Consider the following 21151-nt stretch of genomic DNA (forward strand, 5'->3'; position numbering starts at 1 on the left):
ACATAAGTTTGTATATATAAGTATATTAGTTACATATATTTGCATATAAATTTGTATATATTTTCAAAATATTATTTACAACACTAAGCTACTTAATTATAACATATACATACACAAAATGTTTATCATTATGTTACAAAATTTTTAACTTTAAAATTACGTTGGGTTAAGCTAAAGTGCATTGCTAGCAAATCTATTCGGCATTGGTAGCAACAATTTTGTAGCTGGCAAATAAAAATTCTGTCCACCTTATGTCATTTTCGTATTCCACATATGAATGAGGCACTATGCTCCAAGGGGGGACAAAGAAAATGTTGGTGATGATGGCCTATGAATGTACAATTCAAAGCTGATATTGATTTACTTTGGGGAAATGAAAGAAAAATATATTAGGAGCTTATTAAACATTTTCAACCCTTACGTAAGTTGGAAGAGTTATTACAGCGTCAACGGCAAGTTTCAGAAAGATGTGATCTCAAAGAAAAAAGCTGCACGCTCAACTCATTTCTCTACCAAAACTCACGAGCGACATTCACCACACTAAAAATTGGCGTATTTTAGGCAAGGTTGATAACCAATTAAAGGATTATGGATTGGCCAATCTGTGGTGGAGCAAAAATCAAAATTGTGCGAGCAACTACAGCTGCACGCATTGTACAGATTCATAAGTAAAAACACTCTCAGCTGATTGTCAGCTGATCCCAAAATGCTCTTTTATGATGATAAAATTTCATAGATTGAATAAATTTCATATATTAATTAAATTTCATGGGAAATCGGATCAACAAATCTAAAAATTTTCGGCCGAATTTAAATATTTATAAGTATATGAAAAACATTTGTTATTGCAAATTTTAATTTTGGAATTACTTCCTATTTTTTATTTTTCTCTGATATTCTACTGTTTCTAATGTTACCATAAAAATTCCAATTTCGGTAGAACAACCCCGCCAATACGCTCGAGCAAAAAGTCAAAGCTCTCACACCATCAAACACCTAAGTGCCTGTCAAATTCACACCTATGCGACTGTAAAAAAAAAATATATAGGAAGAATAAAAATATCCGGCAGCCGAATTCTACCCGCTGATGTCACACGTATTCACCAAGAATGATAGAGAAATAGATTGAGCCTTCCGAATTCGCTGTGTCGTAAGAGTCATCACTTGTGTGTGAAGAGTAAATCTCAATATTATCGAGCCATTCACTGAATTTTCATAAAAATGTAATTTCTCCTACTTTTCTTTGTTTTCTTCGTTTGTTTTGTACAATATTACGAACAGAGCTGACGTCAGATTTGTCAAATCCCGAAAAATAAAGAAACTGTTTTTTAAAGGCACCAATTAAGGCACTCAATTCGCCTTGCGTATTCACAGCTCGTCCAATCAGTCGTTGTGCAGATGTCAAGGAAGCAACATGAGCGAAGGCTGTTTTGCTTTTTTCCTGTATCACCAACACAATCTGTGTTTTTTCGGAAGCAAAGAGCTGTCATGACCCCACGGTGACGTCAGTCAATCAGCCGATACTTTCAAATTTGCTGAGAGTCGTTTAACGGTCTGATCTTGGCCACATCCTCTGAATTCTTGAGTTCTGTCTGAATTCCAGGGGTTCCACGGTGAAGAGAATGCAAAGTTGGCAGCATTCGTTAACCAATACTTTGATCATAGCGCATTTGATAGAATCAGCTATTTTGAGGGACCTCCGTAGTGGAAGTAAACAAATCTTTATGTGCAAGTTACTTGTTTCGAAACGATCAGTGATTATTTTGATTTTTGAATGAAAGGAAATACTGAACATTAAATGATGCGTGTTAAACTATGAAGCCACGAATGATAATAAAGCCTCCAAGCGCCGGTTTTTCTTGCTTTCCTCATTCTATTTCGCCCACTAGTTTCATTTGCTTCTGTGCTGATATAACGATCATGGCGCAATAACAGGATGGCGCAATCTTGTTTGGCATCTTTCTTAGGTTGGTTTCAATAGGTAATGCCTAAAATGAACTAATTCGATTCAAGCAGGGTAAATATCGTTCGCGAGCTTCACTACAGAATTCAGTCGAGTTTTTCAGCTTTTCTCATTCAGACATTTTCTGACAATTTTTAAATCCGAAACATCGATCGATAGTTTGTTTTATTTAAATTATACTGCAAATGTGCCAATAAGAAAAAAAAAAATGTTGTACCACAAATGGCGGGACTTAAGCCGACTCCGAACGGAAAATGTTTTTTATGAGGAGTTTTTTCGAGGCAGAAAAACATTCGGAGGTTTGCCATTGGCTGCCGATCGCTAATAGAAACAACTTTTTCTATCATTTTGCTCTTTCATGCATAGATCAACCTACGAACCTACGCGGTCCCAAATAGTAGTCACTCATCAAACCATTCGGTTACGGCAACCGCCGAAGCAGGGTGAATATCGTTTGCGAGCTGCAATACCGCAGTCAGCTGAGAGTTTTACCTTCTCGCTTTTAAATATTTTCTGACAATTCATCCAAAACATCAATCGATTGTTCGTTTTGTATAAATTCCACTTCGAAAGCGCCAATAGTGCCTTCTGAAATGTGCAACATAAGCAGACACATTCTTACCACACCCAATCGTACTCCACGCTGTTGGCAACATTATCTCTACGTCAGCCTTGCGGTTACAGTGTGGCGTTAATAATTTTCGATAGAAAAAATTTGCCGGTTACAAAATTTTTGATAACAGTTAGAATAGATCTGCTAATGGCAACAATTTGTCATATTATTCACAACGAGTTTCGCTCTGTTTACTTACAGTCACTCAAACGTTATTTGATACAGATACGATTCGTTTGTAAAGTGGTTTTGAAGAAAAATATATGAAATTATGGCGTCCATAACAAATCTGATCTTAAAAAGGCGTTTCTTGAAGAGTGTCACCAAATTAGTTCAGAATACACAACAAAATTGGTTAGATTTCCAGCTGTAGTTGATAATAAAGGATACTCAACAAAGTGCTAAATACCTTAAAATTTTAATAGATATAAATTGTTGCTCTTTTGTAACTGTATCTCTTTGTATGTTTTGTTTTTACATTACAATGAAATGCGTGGACACTTTTTTGTGTTTTGTGTTGAGAAATGAATGAAAGCAAAGTAAATAAGAAATGAAATACAGCAGAATAATAAATCAGTATGCAACATACTCTGTTTTTTCATTTTCCCAAATTATAATGTAATATAGACACTTTACAAAATTATATTTGTATCAAATAAGGCGCGAGTGACTGCATATACTATTTTCTTTACTCATTTATAACTTTTTTTCCAGCAGCTACGATAGAATAATTATAGTACATGAATTCTATATATAACTCTAGGGTGCTTTTAAATTTATGAAGTTTAGTTGATATGATTAAACTATTTCAGTTTGGCATTGTGTGGGTTATTGTTATTTTTGTTTTCGGTCTAATAAGGCTACTGAGTAGCTAGAAGGAGAGAGAACGAAATAAATAAAAAGAAATAGCGAAACTTCGCCGTTACTTTCTTTTGAAAAACAAAAGTGTCTCTGATTTTCATGATCAGAAACATTTCATATTATTTATATAAATTTACATAATTTTGATCTCCCCTCCTTCTACCCAGTTCCGCCTGCATTTTACTTAAAAGGCTTTCAAGCTCATTCTAAACTGTTCGTTTATTTTCGTTGGTTCTACTGCGCGCGCATTTTCCGCTTGCTCACATTCATCATATTACAGCTCCGTTGTGGTCTCCACCTCTGAGCGATCTAAATCATTTAAATAGGAGAAACCTAATTGACCATAGTCGCGCTTGCCGAAGGTCACATTCTCATTGGTGGTGCTTATGTGACTAAGGTCACCATTGGAGCTGTGGAAGAAACAAAAGCAAACAACACGTTTCATATTATCCTTTCACATGAGAATTTTGTAACCTACTCACCGTTGAAAAAGTGGATTTGTTATCGGCACATCCGCAAAAGCGCGACTATTGTGGTGATGCAGCTGGTGATTATTGCGTCCCAGCGTGTTCGTCATCAGCTCGCCAGCATTCCCACTGCCATCAGCACCAACACCGCCACCAGTGCCATTCAAACCGCTCAGCCCATTTGGCCCGCCAAATGTGTTCCCCCGCCGTCCCAATGTGCTGTAACTGTTGTTTTGTAAATTCACCAAATTATTGCGACTCACAGCATCCAACTTGTAGCCACCATTCTGGTAGTGATTTGCGCCATTTTGATGCTTAAGACGTCCCAGCGTTAGTGTGCCGGGCAGCGTGCCATTAGCGGCCGCCGCCAATGGATTTGCATTGTTGCGCGCATTCATTTCGAGTGTGCGATTGAATGTATTCTGCCGATTATTCATGCCATTTATGTTGTTGTTATTGTTATTGCTGTTGTTATGTGCCATATTATTGAGATTATTGTTATTGTTGTTGCGTCGCAAAGTGGTGATTGTGGCGGTGGTCGCATCCGAGTGCGAGGGACTCGCCTGTCCACCACTCGTGCCATTCTCTTTGTGCGTAATGTAGCTGACATTGTCCAGCGAGAAGGCGTGATTCTTGGCGCTAAAGTCCAATTGCAGATCATCATCGCCGTCTGGTGGCACAGCCATGGCTAGCACTTGTGTCTCGTACTCTTTCAAGTTGGCGACTGTGTCGCCGGAGTTGGCCACTTGCGAATTAACGATGACTGGATCGTAGCGTGTGGGACTGGGCGCCGCGTATTGGCGCATGCGTTGTTTGAAGTTCTTGTATCTGTCGGGGGGAAAAAAGATTTCGGTGTTGGCAAAGCTTGCTATCTATAAAGTTTACGCCTACTCACTTTGACCAGGAAATACAAATGTAGATAATGCCGATAGTGCCAAGTATGAGAATTATGATGGAAATGGCGATTAGCGTGTAGGGGAAAACATCGTCGTTAAGCGCTATTGCTGCTTTCACCTGTAAAGGGACACAAAAATATTCGTAGTTCCCATTCTTTCGGGGTTTCATCATTGCCTACCTTGTGGACTTGCTGTTTTATTTCGATAGGCGCGTATATACCCTCAGCGGTCGCATGCGCCACGCCCGATGCCGCGAAATTCAATTCAGCGCGTGCTGTTGGTTCCAGCAGCGCTGCGTATACAATCGAGTCGTTGCGCGTGAGTATTTGCTCGCTTTTTGGATCGATTAGATAGAACCAAACATCGGTTGCTGTCGGATTTTCAATCATCGTGCCATTCTCCGTCAACAGCTTCCGATTGCTGAAACGTTCAATGCCGCTTATGAGTCCATTCGTTTTCTCTTCCAATAGCTCTTCAAGCGCACTGTAATGGTTGCGTATCTCATTCGGTGCTGCATCAGAGAAAGCCAGGGACATACGATGCTGATCGGTGATCTGGTTTATTACTATGCGTGCGCGCGTATGATGCGAGCCCAGCTCTTGGCCATCGTTATCGCGTGCCTCTACATAGAACATCATTGGGAAATTGGCGTCTCCTTGGAAGAGTTTAGCTGTGCGTAAGATGCCTGTATCCTCGGCCATGACGAAATAAGTGGTGGGCTGTGGTTGAAGGATAGGGTAAGAGAGAGAGAGAGAGATATTAAAGCGATTGCATTTTAATGTAATAAAAGCATGTAATTACTCACCAAGTGATCGTCGCTGATTATATTATCCTCTTCATCGTAAATCTTGTAGCGTATCATGCCGTACTTGCCTGAATCACGATCGGTGGCGCGCACCTGTAGTATGGGCGTATCTATGTTCACATCGGGCGCCACTACAGCGTAGAAAGTGTCCTTGTGTGTGTGCACCCGATTGAAGACAAACTCGGGCGCATTATCGTTTTCATCCTGCACAATGATTTTCACCATTGTCATGCTCTTCTGTGGGTTCACGAAATATTTGTGCGAAATGAGTCTTATACTTAACGAATAGGCGGTTGTGTTTTCAAAATCCAAATGCTTCACCAATCGTACACCACAGCCATGATCTTCGGTCGTAATATCGAAGTAACTCCGTTCGTTGCCGCTGACGATCTCGCACTTGAAGCTGGCAATGCCATCACGTGCCTTCTTCGAGTTGATCACTTGTATCACTTTGATGGTTGCGTTGATGCCGGTTGTCTCTGGCACACCAGTGGTATAGCTATCGTCGCTGAATGCCAAGCCTAAGCTCTCGGGGCTCATTATAGCACCGTCACTTATTTTGCCCTCCATCGCATTGTCCTCATTTGGGTCGGTGAGCAGGTGACGCACGAAAACAGGCAATGTTGCAACGGAACTCAATTGCGGTTCGCCCATATCATAGGCGCGTATGTCCACCTGATACTCGGTGTCCTCCTCCTTGCGCAGCTCATCTCTTAGACGCACTGCACCCGAGTCGGCATCTACTTGGAAGTACTTCAATGCTTTGCCACGCCCTACCATCTCATATCGCACCACATTGCCCGGTGATGAGCCGTCACCATCAATGGCAGTCATGGTTGCTATGCGCGTGCCGATCGGTTGATCATCATTCACAGTCACAGGTTCAGGTACGGCAGCAAAGACGGGCCGCACATCGTTACGATCATCCACTTCGATATAAATGCGTATCGTATCACCTGGTCCATCGCCATCATTTTCAATTGTGCCAACAATGAGCTCATGTAGCTTCTTCTTCTCATAGTCCAAACCGTTGGTGGTGCGTATTTCACCAGTCTGGGGCGATATTTTGAAGAGATCTGTAGCACCTTTGCGTATCACATAGGAGATCTGTTGCACTGTATCTGGATCGAATGCTTGCACCGTTGCAACTAAGTAATCCGCTTCATTTTCTGGCACATGCACATCGATGCGCGCGTCGGTGAACTTCGGCACCTCATCGGGCAGATCGCGCACCTGCACTGTAACGCTGGCTGTGCCGAGGCGCGCATCAGGCGCACCATCTTTGGCGGTCACCACAAAACGATACTCTTTCTGACGCTCATAGTCTAATGGTGTGGAGGTACGTATTTCGCCCGACTTGCCGTTTATAGAGAAGGGTATGTCCTGCGGCACTGTGTATGTAATCTCTGCATTGATGCCCTCATCGGCATCAGTTGCATGTACAATGCCAACAAAGGCATCTTTTTTGCCTTCATCCACTTCGAAAACGTAGGGTAGCGTGGACTCGTCGAACTCGGGGTTCTTGTCGTTGATGTCAGTTACTTTGATGTTCACTGTGGCACTGCTCGACAAACCACCATTGTCTTCGGCCTTTACAATCAATTGGTAGCGTGTAAGACTTTCACGATCTAGTTTACGTATAACCATAATGACACCACTTTCCTGACCCACAGCAAATTGACGCAAGTCATTGCCCGAAACAATTGAGTAGACCACCGGATCATTCTCGGGATCTTCGGCATGCACCACAGTAACGGTAGAATTGATCTCTGCCCCTTCGCTTACTTGCACCTCATATGTGAGCTTGACGAACTTTGGCGGTTTCGTGTTTGGTCCTGGTGTTACTGAGATCTCGACAATAGCCTGCGTTGATAGGCCACCGTTGTCGGTAGCCTGTACCGTTATGCTGTATTGCTCACCAGCCAGCAAGCGACCCCTCGTCTCAATCTCGCCAGTCTTTTCATCGATAGCGAATTTCTGCAGCCCATTGTTGGACACGTGATAGATGGAATAAGTAATAATTGCATTCGCACCCTCATCATTATCCACTGCGGTGACCTTAGTGACCGGGCGTTGACCGTCGCCGGCTGTGATTGTAATTGGTGGCACCATAGCTAACTTGGGTGGATTATCGTTCACATCGCGCAGATGCACAGTTAGGCTCAATGGTGCGCTGGCGGCATTGGTGCGTGGTTCACGCGCAACCACTTGGAATTTGTAACGTCCGGGCGCGGGTGGATCGCGATCCAAACCTTCTTCGTTGACAATCAAAATGCCGTCGTTGGTTACATCAAAAGATGGTGTAGTCAATTCATAAATGTAGTCGGGTTTAGGATCGTCTTCCCCCAAATCAGCGTCAGTGGTTTTAAACGAAATTGGGCGTCCATTCGCGTCAACAACTCTGGTGCCTATTGATGAGTTTTCATCGACGTAACCTTCAATATCGCTGGCAGAAATAACTGGCGGATTAGCATCGACGGGTTTCACGGTAATCGTCAACTTAGCCGTGGTAAAGCGTTTGGCCACGGATACCTCTTCAGCTTTGACCACAATATCGTACTTCTTGGCTGTTGAGGTATCAACAGCTTTGATCTGTTTCAGCACCCCTGTCTGTTCATCGATCTCAAAGTAATCGCCATAATTGCTAGGCATGCCGCTGGCAAAGGAATAACGTATTGGTGAACTGATGGTATCCAAGTCGACGGCTTGTATGCGCTCGGGTGTTACAGTGAGCACACCTTGCAGCGAGCCTGCGGGCACTGAGGCCGAATATTCGGGATTAATGCAGGCGCCATCGAGTAGCACACAACCACGATAAATGAACGACGGGTCCTGGTCGTCCGAATCGGCAATGTTCACAGTTAGTATGGTCGTCGAGGAGAGGCGCTCGGAAACGTTACGTGCCCGATCCTAAAAAAAAAAAAAAAAACGAATTGTAGGTATTAGAGTGGCTGAATCACAATTAATGCCAACGTGTAAGTAGTAATGAATAATTAAAATGTAAATGCCGCGATCGTTTCGCAAATGGGATTTGTCGCTAAATAACCGTCACTTTATGACCATAAAATAACCTGTCGCGCTTACAATATAATTAAGCAGTTTAGCTGCGACATTTGCGCGTTGCATTTGTATTTGTTTGTGGCTACTGCCTACAGTCGAGCGGGTGCTGTTTGCTGAATTATTTTGTTACTGGCTTGCAGCAGCTCAGGCTCTTTTTCACGCGCACATTCTGTTGCTCGGCAAATGCAATTTAAATAATTGCGCGCATGCGCAATGCTATAAATTTAGCTTCGTTGCTCATTATGGCGGTTAGAATGGCAGTTTGACCATGGCACACCATTGGGCTGGCAGCCGACAGTGGCCAGTGGCGCGTCTAACCAATTTTTGTATTAACCATTTTGTCGCAGCGCGATTTGCTGGCTGTGCTGGTTTAGTTAGTTTGTCTTGTTTTTCGTTGAAAAACGAGACTTGCGGTCACCATTCATTTTATGAGCTTGTCTTTTGGCTACGATAATTGAATGAAATTTTTCAAGCTTAGAGATGCTGAGCAGTTTTGTCTTACTCTTAAGTTTAACGTAATAAGTTTTGTGTAAATTGCGTTAAGTTGCTGCTGATAGCTGTCTAAAGGCATTGGTGCTGGAATGTTGTTTTGAAGGTAAAGTTTTTAATTCCTGATTGGGTTGGCTTAAGTAAGTGCGCTATCGGCTTAATATAACGGCAATAACTGAGCGGAAAAAAATATTATTTTCTTGAAGGTGTAAAATTGAAGAAAATATTGTAAGTGGCTACCCTCCCTTCCTTCCTTTAAAAATTACGATTAATAACTTTGAAATAAAAGAATATACGAATAGCCTGAGCAACCTAAAATATGCTTTTAAAAACTTTTTTTGTAACTTTATTTTCAAATTTTATGCCACTAAATTTTAAGTGGATGATCCGCAAATATTTTGTAAATGCTGGAAGGAAGAGTTGGTGGGGGGAGTATTCTGCGAAGAGCCACTGTAGTATTTTCCAAGCGGAGGTGGCTGCAATTACATAAAGACGTAGTGGATTCGTTGTTTACTTTTGCAAGGGAGATAAATATCTACTTCGACAAACAGGCGGCAATTAGGGTCTTGGGCTCGTTGTTTGTAATTTCTCTCTCGACTGCATTCAAATACTTAGATATCAGACTCATTTGGGTGTTCGGTCATGGTGGCATAGCGCAAAAACTGTTGGGCTAATCAGCTAATCAGAGAATCCTCTTTCGGTTTCATCGAGAAATGAGAGAATTGGCGTTCTCCTGGAAATATTTGCCTTGCGTCAACTCAACGAGTGCTGGGCTAGTGCGCAAACGTGCAAAGTTGCGAGATCTTTATGGCCACGGGTAGATCGGGTACGCTCGAGTGAACTTCTATGGCTAAAAAAGTTGCTGCTCTCGAATTAGTTGGGTGGCCATACCGGGCATTGACTGTTAGATATCTGTTAGGGGAGACTTTGCTTATACAGCAGGTTTAAACATTTGGTGAATTTCATCAGTAGCTTGAAGTGGTTAACGCAAATTAAAATAGCTATCGTTTGGTCGTCATCCTCCCATTCAAAGCCTCTTCTTACTTTTTCTTTCCAGTTCGGTTTCTTAAACTAATAATCGCGAATGAGGTTTACATTCTGAACAGGACTGACTCTGGGGTTACAAAATATTTCAACACGCTACGTTTTCGACATAGAAGAGCTAGAAATTCACAAAAATAGCGTTTTTGGACACAATTGAGAATTTGTACAGCTAAACTAATGCTGACTAGGCTCAACGTTCAGCGTATAGACGAAGGGAACCGGAGAGTTTACTAGGAGTAGTCGTATGCCCTTTTTTTACTCTCCAATATATACAAGGTGACACAAAATTAAACATCCAACTAAATAAAAAAAAAATATTTCGAGCAATGGAAATCTTTATTTGGACCTGCAGTGCTGACTAGGCACTTAAACAACTATTTTTAGGGATTGAATTATTTTACTCTCGATCCGTGTTCAGCTTCATGTGCTCAAGCTGTCCTCATGCTGAGCACAAACACATTTAGGGAACTCACAAGTGTTCTTACTGTCATATGGCCTAAAGTTTTTAATGGTTAAATAAATGTTTTGATTACTTGAAACCACAACCAAACATTTTTTAACAGAGTGAAAGTACTTAATATGACTTTCTCGGATTCGTAAGGTATCCTTTAATTTTTATATTTATAGCCGTTTAAGGACGATGACATGCAACTATCCGACGCTCTTGTGAGTACCTTAATTATTGTAGTTGTAATCGTGTTTTCGGAAAAAAGTTTAATTTCGTAAGGCTGTGTTACAGTCAATTATTTTTATTAAAAAAAGTATGAAAGGCTCAAAGGGTGACATCGATTGCGCAATTCCCACCAACGAATAACACGAAATACTATTATACATTTTTTTAAAGATAATATTTGCTTTTTTTTTAATAGAGACCCCACTGACAACACTCACGGCCTGTAATTTGGTAATTTGGCAATTGAAAATTTGACAGCTTTCATATATGTATGTATTCGTGTGCCGTCCGTAATTCATGTGCATATGCCCTGCAGGAAAACGGATTGGTTTCAAACTGGTTAGGTTTTAAATTTGCGCACAAGAGGGCTCACTTAGGCGAACAATTAAATTTGTACTTTGTAATTCCAAACTGGTTGACCGGCAGTACATTTGGAACTACCAGTACAGGGTGAATTTTATAAGAGAGTGCCTTAAAAAGCACAAGTTTTCCTCTCAATCCCGAATATTTTCTATAGCTCGATACTAGCGATTAATTTGAGTTATTTTTCATGCAACTTGCTTTCAAAATTTTGAGGAAAAGTTCACAAAAAAAATTCCGAAATTTTCTCATTTATTTTAGTTAGGAACTAAAAATTTGGCACATCTTCTCAACAGGGTACGCAATTTTGTAGATAAGTATTTATATATAATATTTTTGGTCACATAAGTAAAAGTGAAAAATGCTGTCGTCTGCCCAACGATTGGTTGTCACACACACACACACACATTCATATATGTACACAACTGTAGACACAATGAAATGTCAAATGTTAGGCTAGGAAAAGACGAGTGTTTGAATGTGTGTAAGTGTGCAACTTGAGGGCGCAGAGGGCAACGAAAGTATTGCCATTTATTTCTTTCAGTTGCTGTTGTTGTGACATGTTGTCACATACGGAAATTGCCGTCATGCGCATAAAGTACACTTTGACTCTAAGTGCATTTTTTTGGTATATTTTTTTGTTGCTTTCTTTTTGTTTGCCGAACTTTTCTATGCGGCAATAGCGTATGTTGGTTGCAACGTAAGACATGTACCATGCAGCACAAATTTGCTTGAGATTGCGAAAAGTGCAAACACTCATGCATGGATACACGCATACACATATACACATACATACATACACGTATTAAAGCTAGTCGCTCAATATTAATCAATTTAAATGCGCAATTGCATGCAAACATTTTTAACTCTTTTCTTTTTGGTGTTGCTGAAAATTTGCGGCAAGTTTAATCAAGAAAAAAATTAGTGTTTTGTGAATTTTGAGATTTTCAACGTAACTCGATTTGTGCTGCTGCAGAGCTGTACAGTTATTGGTAGTTATCTTTTCACAACAATTTATTTTTTCTTCTACATACAAATTTTTATTTCGATTTGCGATTAGGGAAAATGTTTTGAATTTTTGTGCGCAATCGCAAGTGCACAAATACACAATGAGATACTAAAACATGTTTCTAGTGCTAATATATGATTGACGTATGACATCACGCGTAAAAATTATAAATCTTCCGATAGGGTGATTATTGTTGCGCCACCTTGTATATCATATAAATGCGGAGAATTACACTTATTTCTGCATACACAACAACAATGCCACACATACACTTAAAAGCAAGCAAGTCTATTGCATTTCGCGCACGTAAATTCCTTGCAACCCGCATGTTGCTAAATTACAAATGAACGGATTAGTGCTGATTCGTATATTGTTGGCTTTTAGTTGTTATTATTGTTGTAGGTGCTTCTAAGCTGCATGCTTTTTTTTTGAAAAATTGTTGCTGTTTTTGTTATTGTTCGCGTTTGCTTATGTAAATCATTCATCAATGCACTAATCACATGCTGGTACAGCTGGGAATGCTTTAAGTAATGAAAACTGAAAAGACTTAAGACACGAACCTGCCAGCATAATTTTTGATCTCACGCAAATGCCGTGTATCTGCCTACTAATGTTCGTAGCGATGCTTCCATAGATTGGCAAACGAGCGTAATATAAGAGTACGTATACTAGCGTTTTTAAAGCAGTAGTTTGCACTGATTTTTCACTAGTTAGCTAAAAGTATTTGAATATAATTCGAATAGCTATGGAAATCCTACTATAAAATTATATATTACAATTTTTAGGGATTAATGAGCATGGACGCATAGTGTTTTTCCAAAATAATAAAAACAAAATACTTCTTCAAAAATTTTGAAACAATTTTTTTTAAGAAACTATTGTAAAAATCTAGATTAAGAAATGTTCACGTTAAAATCATTCTAGTTGCATACAATAATGTTGCAGTACTATTAAAAAATTTAAGGTTTACTCTGTACTACTGATATAAATCAATAAGTAATAAAGAAATAAACAAAAAAAGAAAAAATAATAATTTTTTTTTAAGAATATTTTATTCTATATATATAAAAATAAAAAATATTCTTTAAATGCTGAAAATTACTGAAGATATTTCACCTAAAAAACTTAAAAAATAAGATAAAATATGACATTTTATCCTAAACAAATTTTTTTCACGTATATTTTATCCTAAAAACTAAAAAAAAAAAATTTTGGTGTTTTTGAATGTTGAAATAACTGAAGATATTTCACATTAAAAAATTGAAAAATAAAAAAAGATTAAATTTTTCCCTAAAAAAAAATTTTTGAAGTAAATTTTATTCTAAAATATGTTTTTTTATGTTAAAAATAACTGAAGGTATTTCGCATTAAACCTAAAAAATAAGAGATACGATTTTTCCATTCACTCATGTGGCTGTGAAAAAATTCGCTTGTGTTAGGAAGCAGTGCTCGAAGGTGGCAAAACTGATGAACGCTTTGAGTACTCAACTAAAATATAAAAATGTGTTGCACTCTTTGATAAAATAGTTACTTGTATATAAATATAAGTAAGTCTTCATACTTGGCCTATTTTTTAAGCATAGAGTTGTTTTGGTGAACCGAACTACTTCACCTTTCCTTATAAAATAAATTAATGGCCCTCTTTTTAAGAGTGTTTTGAACAAATTTTAACAGCTATACTTACAAAATTTACCTTTGATTTTTTGTGAATTTTTAAACAGTCATCAATACAAGAGCCGCTTGGAATGAAATGAAAAAGTGTGTATAGTCACTCAAACAGTTATGAGTTTACTGCAAAACTAATAATTGTTCCGAAACCAATTAGAAGACAAACTAACTCAAACAACAAAAAACACCGTCATGCTTAATCGTCTTTTATTATTCCATTCTCAAATTTTTCCTTGTTTTTGTAACTTCAATAAGTCAATTCTCAGAGGTGCTTCACATCACATATTGTTAAAGTTCCCACCCGTGCGTAGTATTCAATTTAAAATCAACATTCATTTTGATAAATAGTAATTTTTTTCCAGCAAGAATACAGAAAAGAATAAAAGAAAAAATATACACAAGTCAGGAAGAAAAGGTGTAAAAGACCAACAGTGGACACAAAAAATATCAGTCTTTGAAAAATTACTTTAATCTATTTGGTATATGTATGTATAAGTATAGGTATATGAATATTCATATACACTCGTGCATTTATTCAATTCAAATCCATTCAACGCGCATTTGTCAGTGTCGCTGTAATGATGCTGCCACGCTATTATAGCTGCCACTATACGTGGCTATAACGACCAGCCGGCCACTTGAGTCAAGACAGCCAATCATTTGGGCATTTCAGCTTTCGAAAACTTTAATAAATGAGTTAAATGTGAGCAGACAGGTGGCGGATGTGTTCTTTATTGCTATACTAAGATATTTATTTATTTATGAATAAACATTTATTTCGCTATTCTTGTGCCACGCTGTTGCCTTTGTTTTCACTTCTAATTTTTATTTATTTGTGTTTTATATTAGTTTTTATATTTCCTCTCATAAAACGTTGATTTCTTTATTTTTTACGAAACAGGCTTGTATCTCAAGTCTTTTGATATATTTTATGTGCAGCGTCTCATGGACGAGAGACAAAAATCCATAACACTTTTGACACTAAATCAGAATTATTTTTATGCCTTCAATACTTATTTATTAACAATTAATATTTTATTATTTTTCAATCTTCAGTAGTGAGCACTTTTCTCGGCATTAACGCCTATAGTCTTAAATTGTGTAGTTCGAAATTCCCTCAAAAAACTTTTGCTTTATATAATTGGGCTTAGAAATATTATACGAGAACTTTGACTCCAATAAAAATGTAATTCCTACGACCGGTGATATTTTAGAGATTTAAACTAAATAATTGAATAATCTGATTATTTAATTAAAAATTATTTCCGTTGGGGCATCCGTACATTTTGCTTTAAAAGAAAAGAATAATACAAAAGGTGCTAAAAGAAAAGTATAATAAAAAAGCTGCAAATGAAATCTGGGATATATACACACATACTTTGATATTTAGAAAAAAAAGCTGGAAAATGGTTGCTTGTTTTTGGTTTGAGAATTTTGCTGTTCTAGATGAACTTCGCACTGGTCGGTTGAATGAAACTACGGAATGCATTGAAGAATACCACCATAAAAGAATTCCCGACATTACCAGGAGACTGACCGTATGTCATCAATCAGTTTAGTAACTTTTAATGTGGGTACTAATAATTAACAGTGGACCGAATTTCCATGTAGGAACCACTGCTGAAGTAGATCGAGCCATTTTTGAAGCGATGATTAGTGGGGATGGAGTTTGAGATACATATGTACAACAATATGTATGACCATGGCGCTGTCAGAGTTCTGATCGGAAAAAATATTGATATCTCCTTGCTCCCGCGATTCCTAAGCATTTTGCATGCCTGCAAGATCGCAAAGACTTCTGCCAGAAAAACAATAGCAGTATTCGGCAGTTTAAAGAAGATAGATAAATTGGCTTATATAGAGAAACCCTTGCTCTGTCTCCTTCTTAGAGCCATCAGTAAAGACAGAGGTACCAGCTTCGGTGTAGATTTTCCGCTCCTTCCAATCCCGCTTACTTAGAAAGATAGGCCTTGATACGGCCCAGTTTGTGGATAGGTAGAGTTGTATGGAGTTCAGAGAAACATGGTGTTAACTACCCAAAAATGTTACCATCTCCTTTGAGAGATTGAATCCCGAGGCCACTGTGATTGGTGACGATGAAGTTTAGAGTCAAGTGTCACTCGTAAATAAGGAAGAGTAAAATATCGAGGTTTTTATTTTCTGGTAAATAACATCAGCTCCGTTTTATCAGACCGCAACTGGCAGCCCAGCAACTGAGTACAGCCTTTCCAAGATCTCAGCCATAAGTGAGGGGAACGGTTCCGATACCACTAGAACTAAGTTCTCTTTGATGCACCATATCAAGTTTTTGTTTGTTTGTAGATCACCTTTATGTCGCTTTCTTTTTCAAGTGTAATCACAATTATTCAATTGTGTTGAACTTCCTATTCGAACTTCGGAGGCTAACTTCGAAGAGCGGAGATGTAACTTTTTTACTTATTACCGAATCTTTTAAAAAAAATTGGTATGGTGCAATATACAGAAAAAAAGTTGATTTTGCCGTGACAATTGAGTTATGAAAATTTATAATTATGGTAATTTTTTATTGGGTTGGCAAATAAGTAATTGCGGATGTTTTTTAGAAAATCCAATACAATTTTTTTATGAAACTAACTAACTCTTTTCTGTAATGTATTGCCCATTTTGATCAATGACCTTTTACCATTTTTCAGGCAGCATAATAATCCCACGTTCATAAAACTTCTGGTTTTTATTAGCAAAAAACTGCCAAGGGGCCAAAGATGTGTCGACTTGTCAATTCGGGCCGCTTTCCTTCAACTGCATTGTTTAATTTCATTAGTTGCTCAATGTAGACATCAGAATTGATTGTTCGGTTGGGTGGTAAGAGTTCAAAGTAAACAATTGCTTTGTAACTCCACCAAACCTTCGTGTGCTGAATATCAGCTTTTAATGTTGTTTGAGTTGGTTTACCGGGCCTGCTTCACGATCTTTTCCGCTTGATATTGTTGTAAACAACCCATTTTGCATCGCCAGTTATCAGTCGTTTTAAAAATGGATAATTTTCATTAGGTTTCTTCAGCAAATCGCAGCTGTTAATGCGTTGCGTTAAATGTGTTTCTTTCAGTTCCTGAGGAACCCATGTATCGAGTTTTTGAACACAGCCAAGTTATTTTAAGTGATTTTAAATCCGAATCGATTATTTCTTTCATTAGCGCGTGATCAACTTCAACTGGACGACCAGAGCGTTTTTCTTCTTTGAGTGAAAAATCACCAGAACGAAATTTGTCAACCAAATTAGACACTACCGTTCTTTTAGGTTTCGTCATCATAAAGAGCATACAACTTTTAACGAGCTCGCGATGCGGTTTTCCCTTTGCCGAAATAAAAAAAGCAAAATATGACGAAAATGTTCCTTTTGATTTTCCATTTTTCAACGAACGCCAAACGAAAACTACCCAACTGATCAAAAATCTTTTTTTTATGATTGACAGCTGAATTGCCAACTATCAAAGAGCAAAATGTGTTTTACATTTGTTCTACGTCTGCAAACCTAAAAATTCAACTGAGGTCATCAATGAGTGAAATCCGCAAGCTCTTAGTTGCCAACCCAGTGCATGTAAATGCATAAATTTATTCCTTCTCCTTATTTTATCAGTTTTTCTTTTTTCTAACACTAAAAAGCTTAATAAACTCACTACATCCAAGAGGGGCGGGAACTTTTTCCTATGCCGCATATATTTTTTTGTTCTTATAAAATGGGAATTTTCGCCACGATTATTAATTTGATAATGCAGTATTATTTGATATTTATTTAAATTTTTTATTTATTTTTATATTTTATTTTTATTTATTTAAATTTTAATTTTTCACTTCTGTCGGCAGTTCTCTCACTGCCTACTTTTTTTCAACTAATGGGTTTTTTAAATTTCCGACACCTCACAAAATCTGTTTAATTATAGACTCACAACTATATACATTGTATAGCATTTACGAAACATGTGTAAGTATCCTAAATGGCATTCAATAACCAATCAATTAATTTAAAAACAAGTTACTTAAACATTTCTTAATTAGCACCCATCGAATGACGCAAGTGTTGATCATTAACACCCACCGATGCCTTGTTAGTGTAATTGCAACATACAAACAAGCAGGTATAGAAAATTGTTGGTATGCATTTACATTGCACTTTTCAATACGTTTTTTCTAATTAACACATAAAACGCGCCTACAAACAACATTGCCATTGCGTCGGAACGCCAAAAACACAAAACACGCCAACGTTCGAAATAAAGAAACAATAAATAAACAGAAATGCGCGAAAATTTTTCGCAAATAATAAATATTAATTGGCAGTTAAAACACAAAAAACGAAAGAAAAAAAATCAGTAAAGAAATAACAACACCAACTACAAAACTTCTGTGCGTAGTAAAACTTGGTTGCTTGCAATGGCAAGCGCGCAGCTGCATTTAAGAAGAAAAACAAAATTATAATAATTTTTGGCAAATAAATTTGCATTTTCCATCAGGTGTTGCTGGCGCATAACTTGAAATGAATACTCATATGGCATGCCACATGTGGCAAGTAGTAGGTATTTGCCGCCTATCCGCATACCATTTAAGGCATATTTCTTAATTCGCCAATGTTTAACCACTATAAAATAAAATCACACACATACTGCTCACACATACATGTGCACTGTGTATATTCTGTGTGCGTGTGTGCACTTTACAAAACAGGTTGTCACACTATCTCGGAAGTGGGTGTGCATAAATAAGGCGAGATTTGATGGCTGATAGTAACATACGGGCGGGTGGTGGTGGTGGTGCAGTTCATGTTGCTGTTGCTGTTGTTATTTCTGGTATTTCTTATTTAGATTTTACAGCATTGATTGCATGCGGCAAATATTTGATGGCGGTTTTGCAATAGAAATTCTTTCGGGTTCTTTTCAACTTTTTTTTACAAATTTTATTTTTATTTGTTTCCCGCTTTGGGCAATAAAAAAGTTCTTGTCATATTTGTATAATGCCATAAAAATAATATCTGAAAACATTCATGTGCAATTAACACAGCACGAAATGATAAATGACTGCTACTTTTAGCATTACCGAAGTTGTGTGTGATTCTCAGTGGAATGCGTAGAAAAATATCAGCAGAGATTTTTACCAGATACAATTTTGGGTTTAAATTAAAAATTATTTAGCATTCTTCATCACTTTTCATATTGGACTTGTGAGCATAAATTTAAGAATATTAATATATAAATATGTACGAGGATTGCGCGCCATATTTTGCGCCCGATTATAAAAAAGACAGTTAAATAATAATAAAAATGACTTTATTCGATCTTCTGAGCGCTCATAAACTCTCTCGTGTGAGCTGATTTGTGAGACGTCGCACTGTTTTGCTGAAGGATGATTCGACCCAAGCGGTTGGTTTTCCTTAATCCTCCAACAAATTCTGGCAAACAAATGGTTGTGTACTACTAAGAATTGACTGTTTTAAGTTTCTCTAGTAGTACAGTTGCGATGGGTAACAGAACTATGAGCTATATGAGCTTTACGACGACATCTACATAGCGCAGCGAATAAAGATGCAGCGGCCCCTATGGCAGGGGCATGTCATCCTAATGAATACAAATTCTCCGGCACTGAAAGTATTTGATGAGGTACCAGCTGGTGGTAGCAGAGGAAGAGGAAGGCCTCTCTGCGTTGCAAAGGTGGAGAAGGACTTGGCTTCACTTGGTGTGGCCAACTGGCGCCGGTTAGCACGAGAAAGAAACAATTGGCATGCTTTGTTAAACTCGGCTATAATCGCGTAAGCGGTTATCGCCCCAATTAAGAAGAAGGAGTAGTACAGTTGCGACATTGTCAGATTTTCCGTAAAAACAGGCAACCATTTGCTTTGCGGTGCTTTTTTCGCGAACAACTTTTCCAGGATTAAGCTTGGACCACGGTACTGCTGATGGCTGTGTTGTTTCCAGCTGAAAAGCATAGATCAAATATTCATCACCAGTTATGACGAAATAGATGCGCTTTTAACAACCACGACTGAATTTCTTCAGCATTTTTTTCGCAATTGTAAAATTATGTGGTTTCTTGAAGACCAAATGTTTATGTAATTTTGGATGTATTTCATGCTGGTCTCATTAATGCCCAAGTACGCCTCTCTCTCTCACGATTAGTCAAATTGCGACTTTTCATTATTAATTGACGCCTAGGATCGATTGGTTTTGACACAACAACAGCTTTTACACGGCTTTACCGAAATTCAACCTGCAAGAATCGAGGGCCCCTGTGGAACTCGTTGTAGTAGCGTTTCACAGGGCGATAATTCACGTCAAAAATCGTGATAAATCATCACATGAAAAAGTTCAAGAGATGATACCATCTTTGTGCAACAACACAACGGTTTCGGTGGCTGGAGTATGAAAAAAGACGCTACAGCAAACCGAATCTACTACGAGGTACTCCAAAAAGGAACACGAGGAAGACCACATCTCCGTTGGAAGAGTCAAAGGCTTCAGGACCTGTGTGCATTCGAGATTTCTAACTGACACCGGCGAGTGCACGACAGAAAGAACTGGCGCGCTATTTTGGATTCGGTTAAGCTCGTTAGTTAAAACGGTAAAAAATACCAAACGTTTCGATAAAAATATTGATACTTAGATAAAACTACAGCTCATCACACATAATGTTGAAAAGGCGCAAAATATAAGAGGCAACCCTCGTATATGTATAGGATGGGCCATGTAAAATTTGCTTTTTGAATCGGCTATAAAAATAAAACTAATCAATATTTTTTCAAACTTTTTTTTTTATTTTGAAGATTGAACATTGTCATTTATAAATGAAAAATAATATCGTTCAAATGACTGCCACGACTGGCTTTGCAGTAGGCCATTCGATCAACCCAATTTTTAAGCACATTTTCGATTGTTTGGGCTCCAATTTCATGAATGGCATCTTCGATTTCGTGTTTTAAAGCATCAATCGTCTCTGGATGGTCCGCATAGCATTTTTCCTTAACGGCTCCCCACAAAAAACAGTCCAACGGGCTTAAATCACAGCTCTGAGGCGGCCAATTGATATCGGAATTTCGGCTGAAAACGGTAGCCAAAAGTTCGAGTGTAACTTTGGCAGTGTGACAAGTTGCACCGTCCTGTTGAAACCAAATGTCGTCCATGTCATCCTCTTCAAGTTTTGGAAACAACTCGTTGAGCATGTCACGGTAACGCTCGCCATTTACTGTAACCGCAGCTCCTCGCTCATTTTCGAAAAA

At 38.3% G+C, this 21151-nt stretch overlaps 1 protein-coding gene across 3 annotated transcripts in view; it reads right to left on the reverse strand.

Moving 5' to 3' along the window:
- Positions 1 to 1201: 1201 nt before the first annotated feature.
- Positions 1202 to 21151, reverse strand: part of LOC128855314 (cadherin-99C) — a 297926-nt gene continuing 277976 nt past the window's right edge. For all 3 annotated transcript variants that reach the window (XM_054090116.1, XM_054090117.1, XM_054090118.1), the window contains 5 exons: positions 5606 to 8515; positions 4980 to 5519; positions 4800 to 4918; positions 3920 to 4732; positions 1202 to 3847 (listed from right to left, as the gene is read on the reverse strand). In XM_054090116.1, the coding sequence (XP_053946091.1) occupies positions 3712 to 3847; positions 3920 to 4732; positions 4800 to 4918; positions 4980 to 5519; positions 5606 to 8515 (4518 nt within the window). In that variant the 3' untranslated portion in view covers positions 1202 to 3711. The remainder of the gene's footprint in view (positions 3848 to 3919; positions 4733 to 4799; positions 4919 to 4979; positions 5520 to 5605; positions 8516 to 21151) is intronic.

This window comes from Anastrepha ludens, chromosome 2 (assembly GCF_028408465.1).
Source record: "Anastrepha ludens isolate Willacy chromosome 2, idAnaLude1.1, whole genome shotgun sequence".
In the NCBI taxonomy this organism is placed as follows: Eukaryota; Metazoa; Arthropoda; class Insecta; order Diptera; family Tephritidae; genus Anastrepha; species Anastrepha ludens.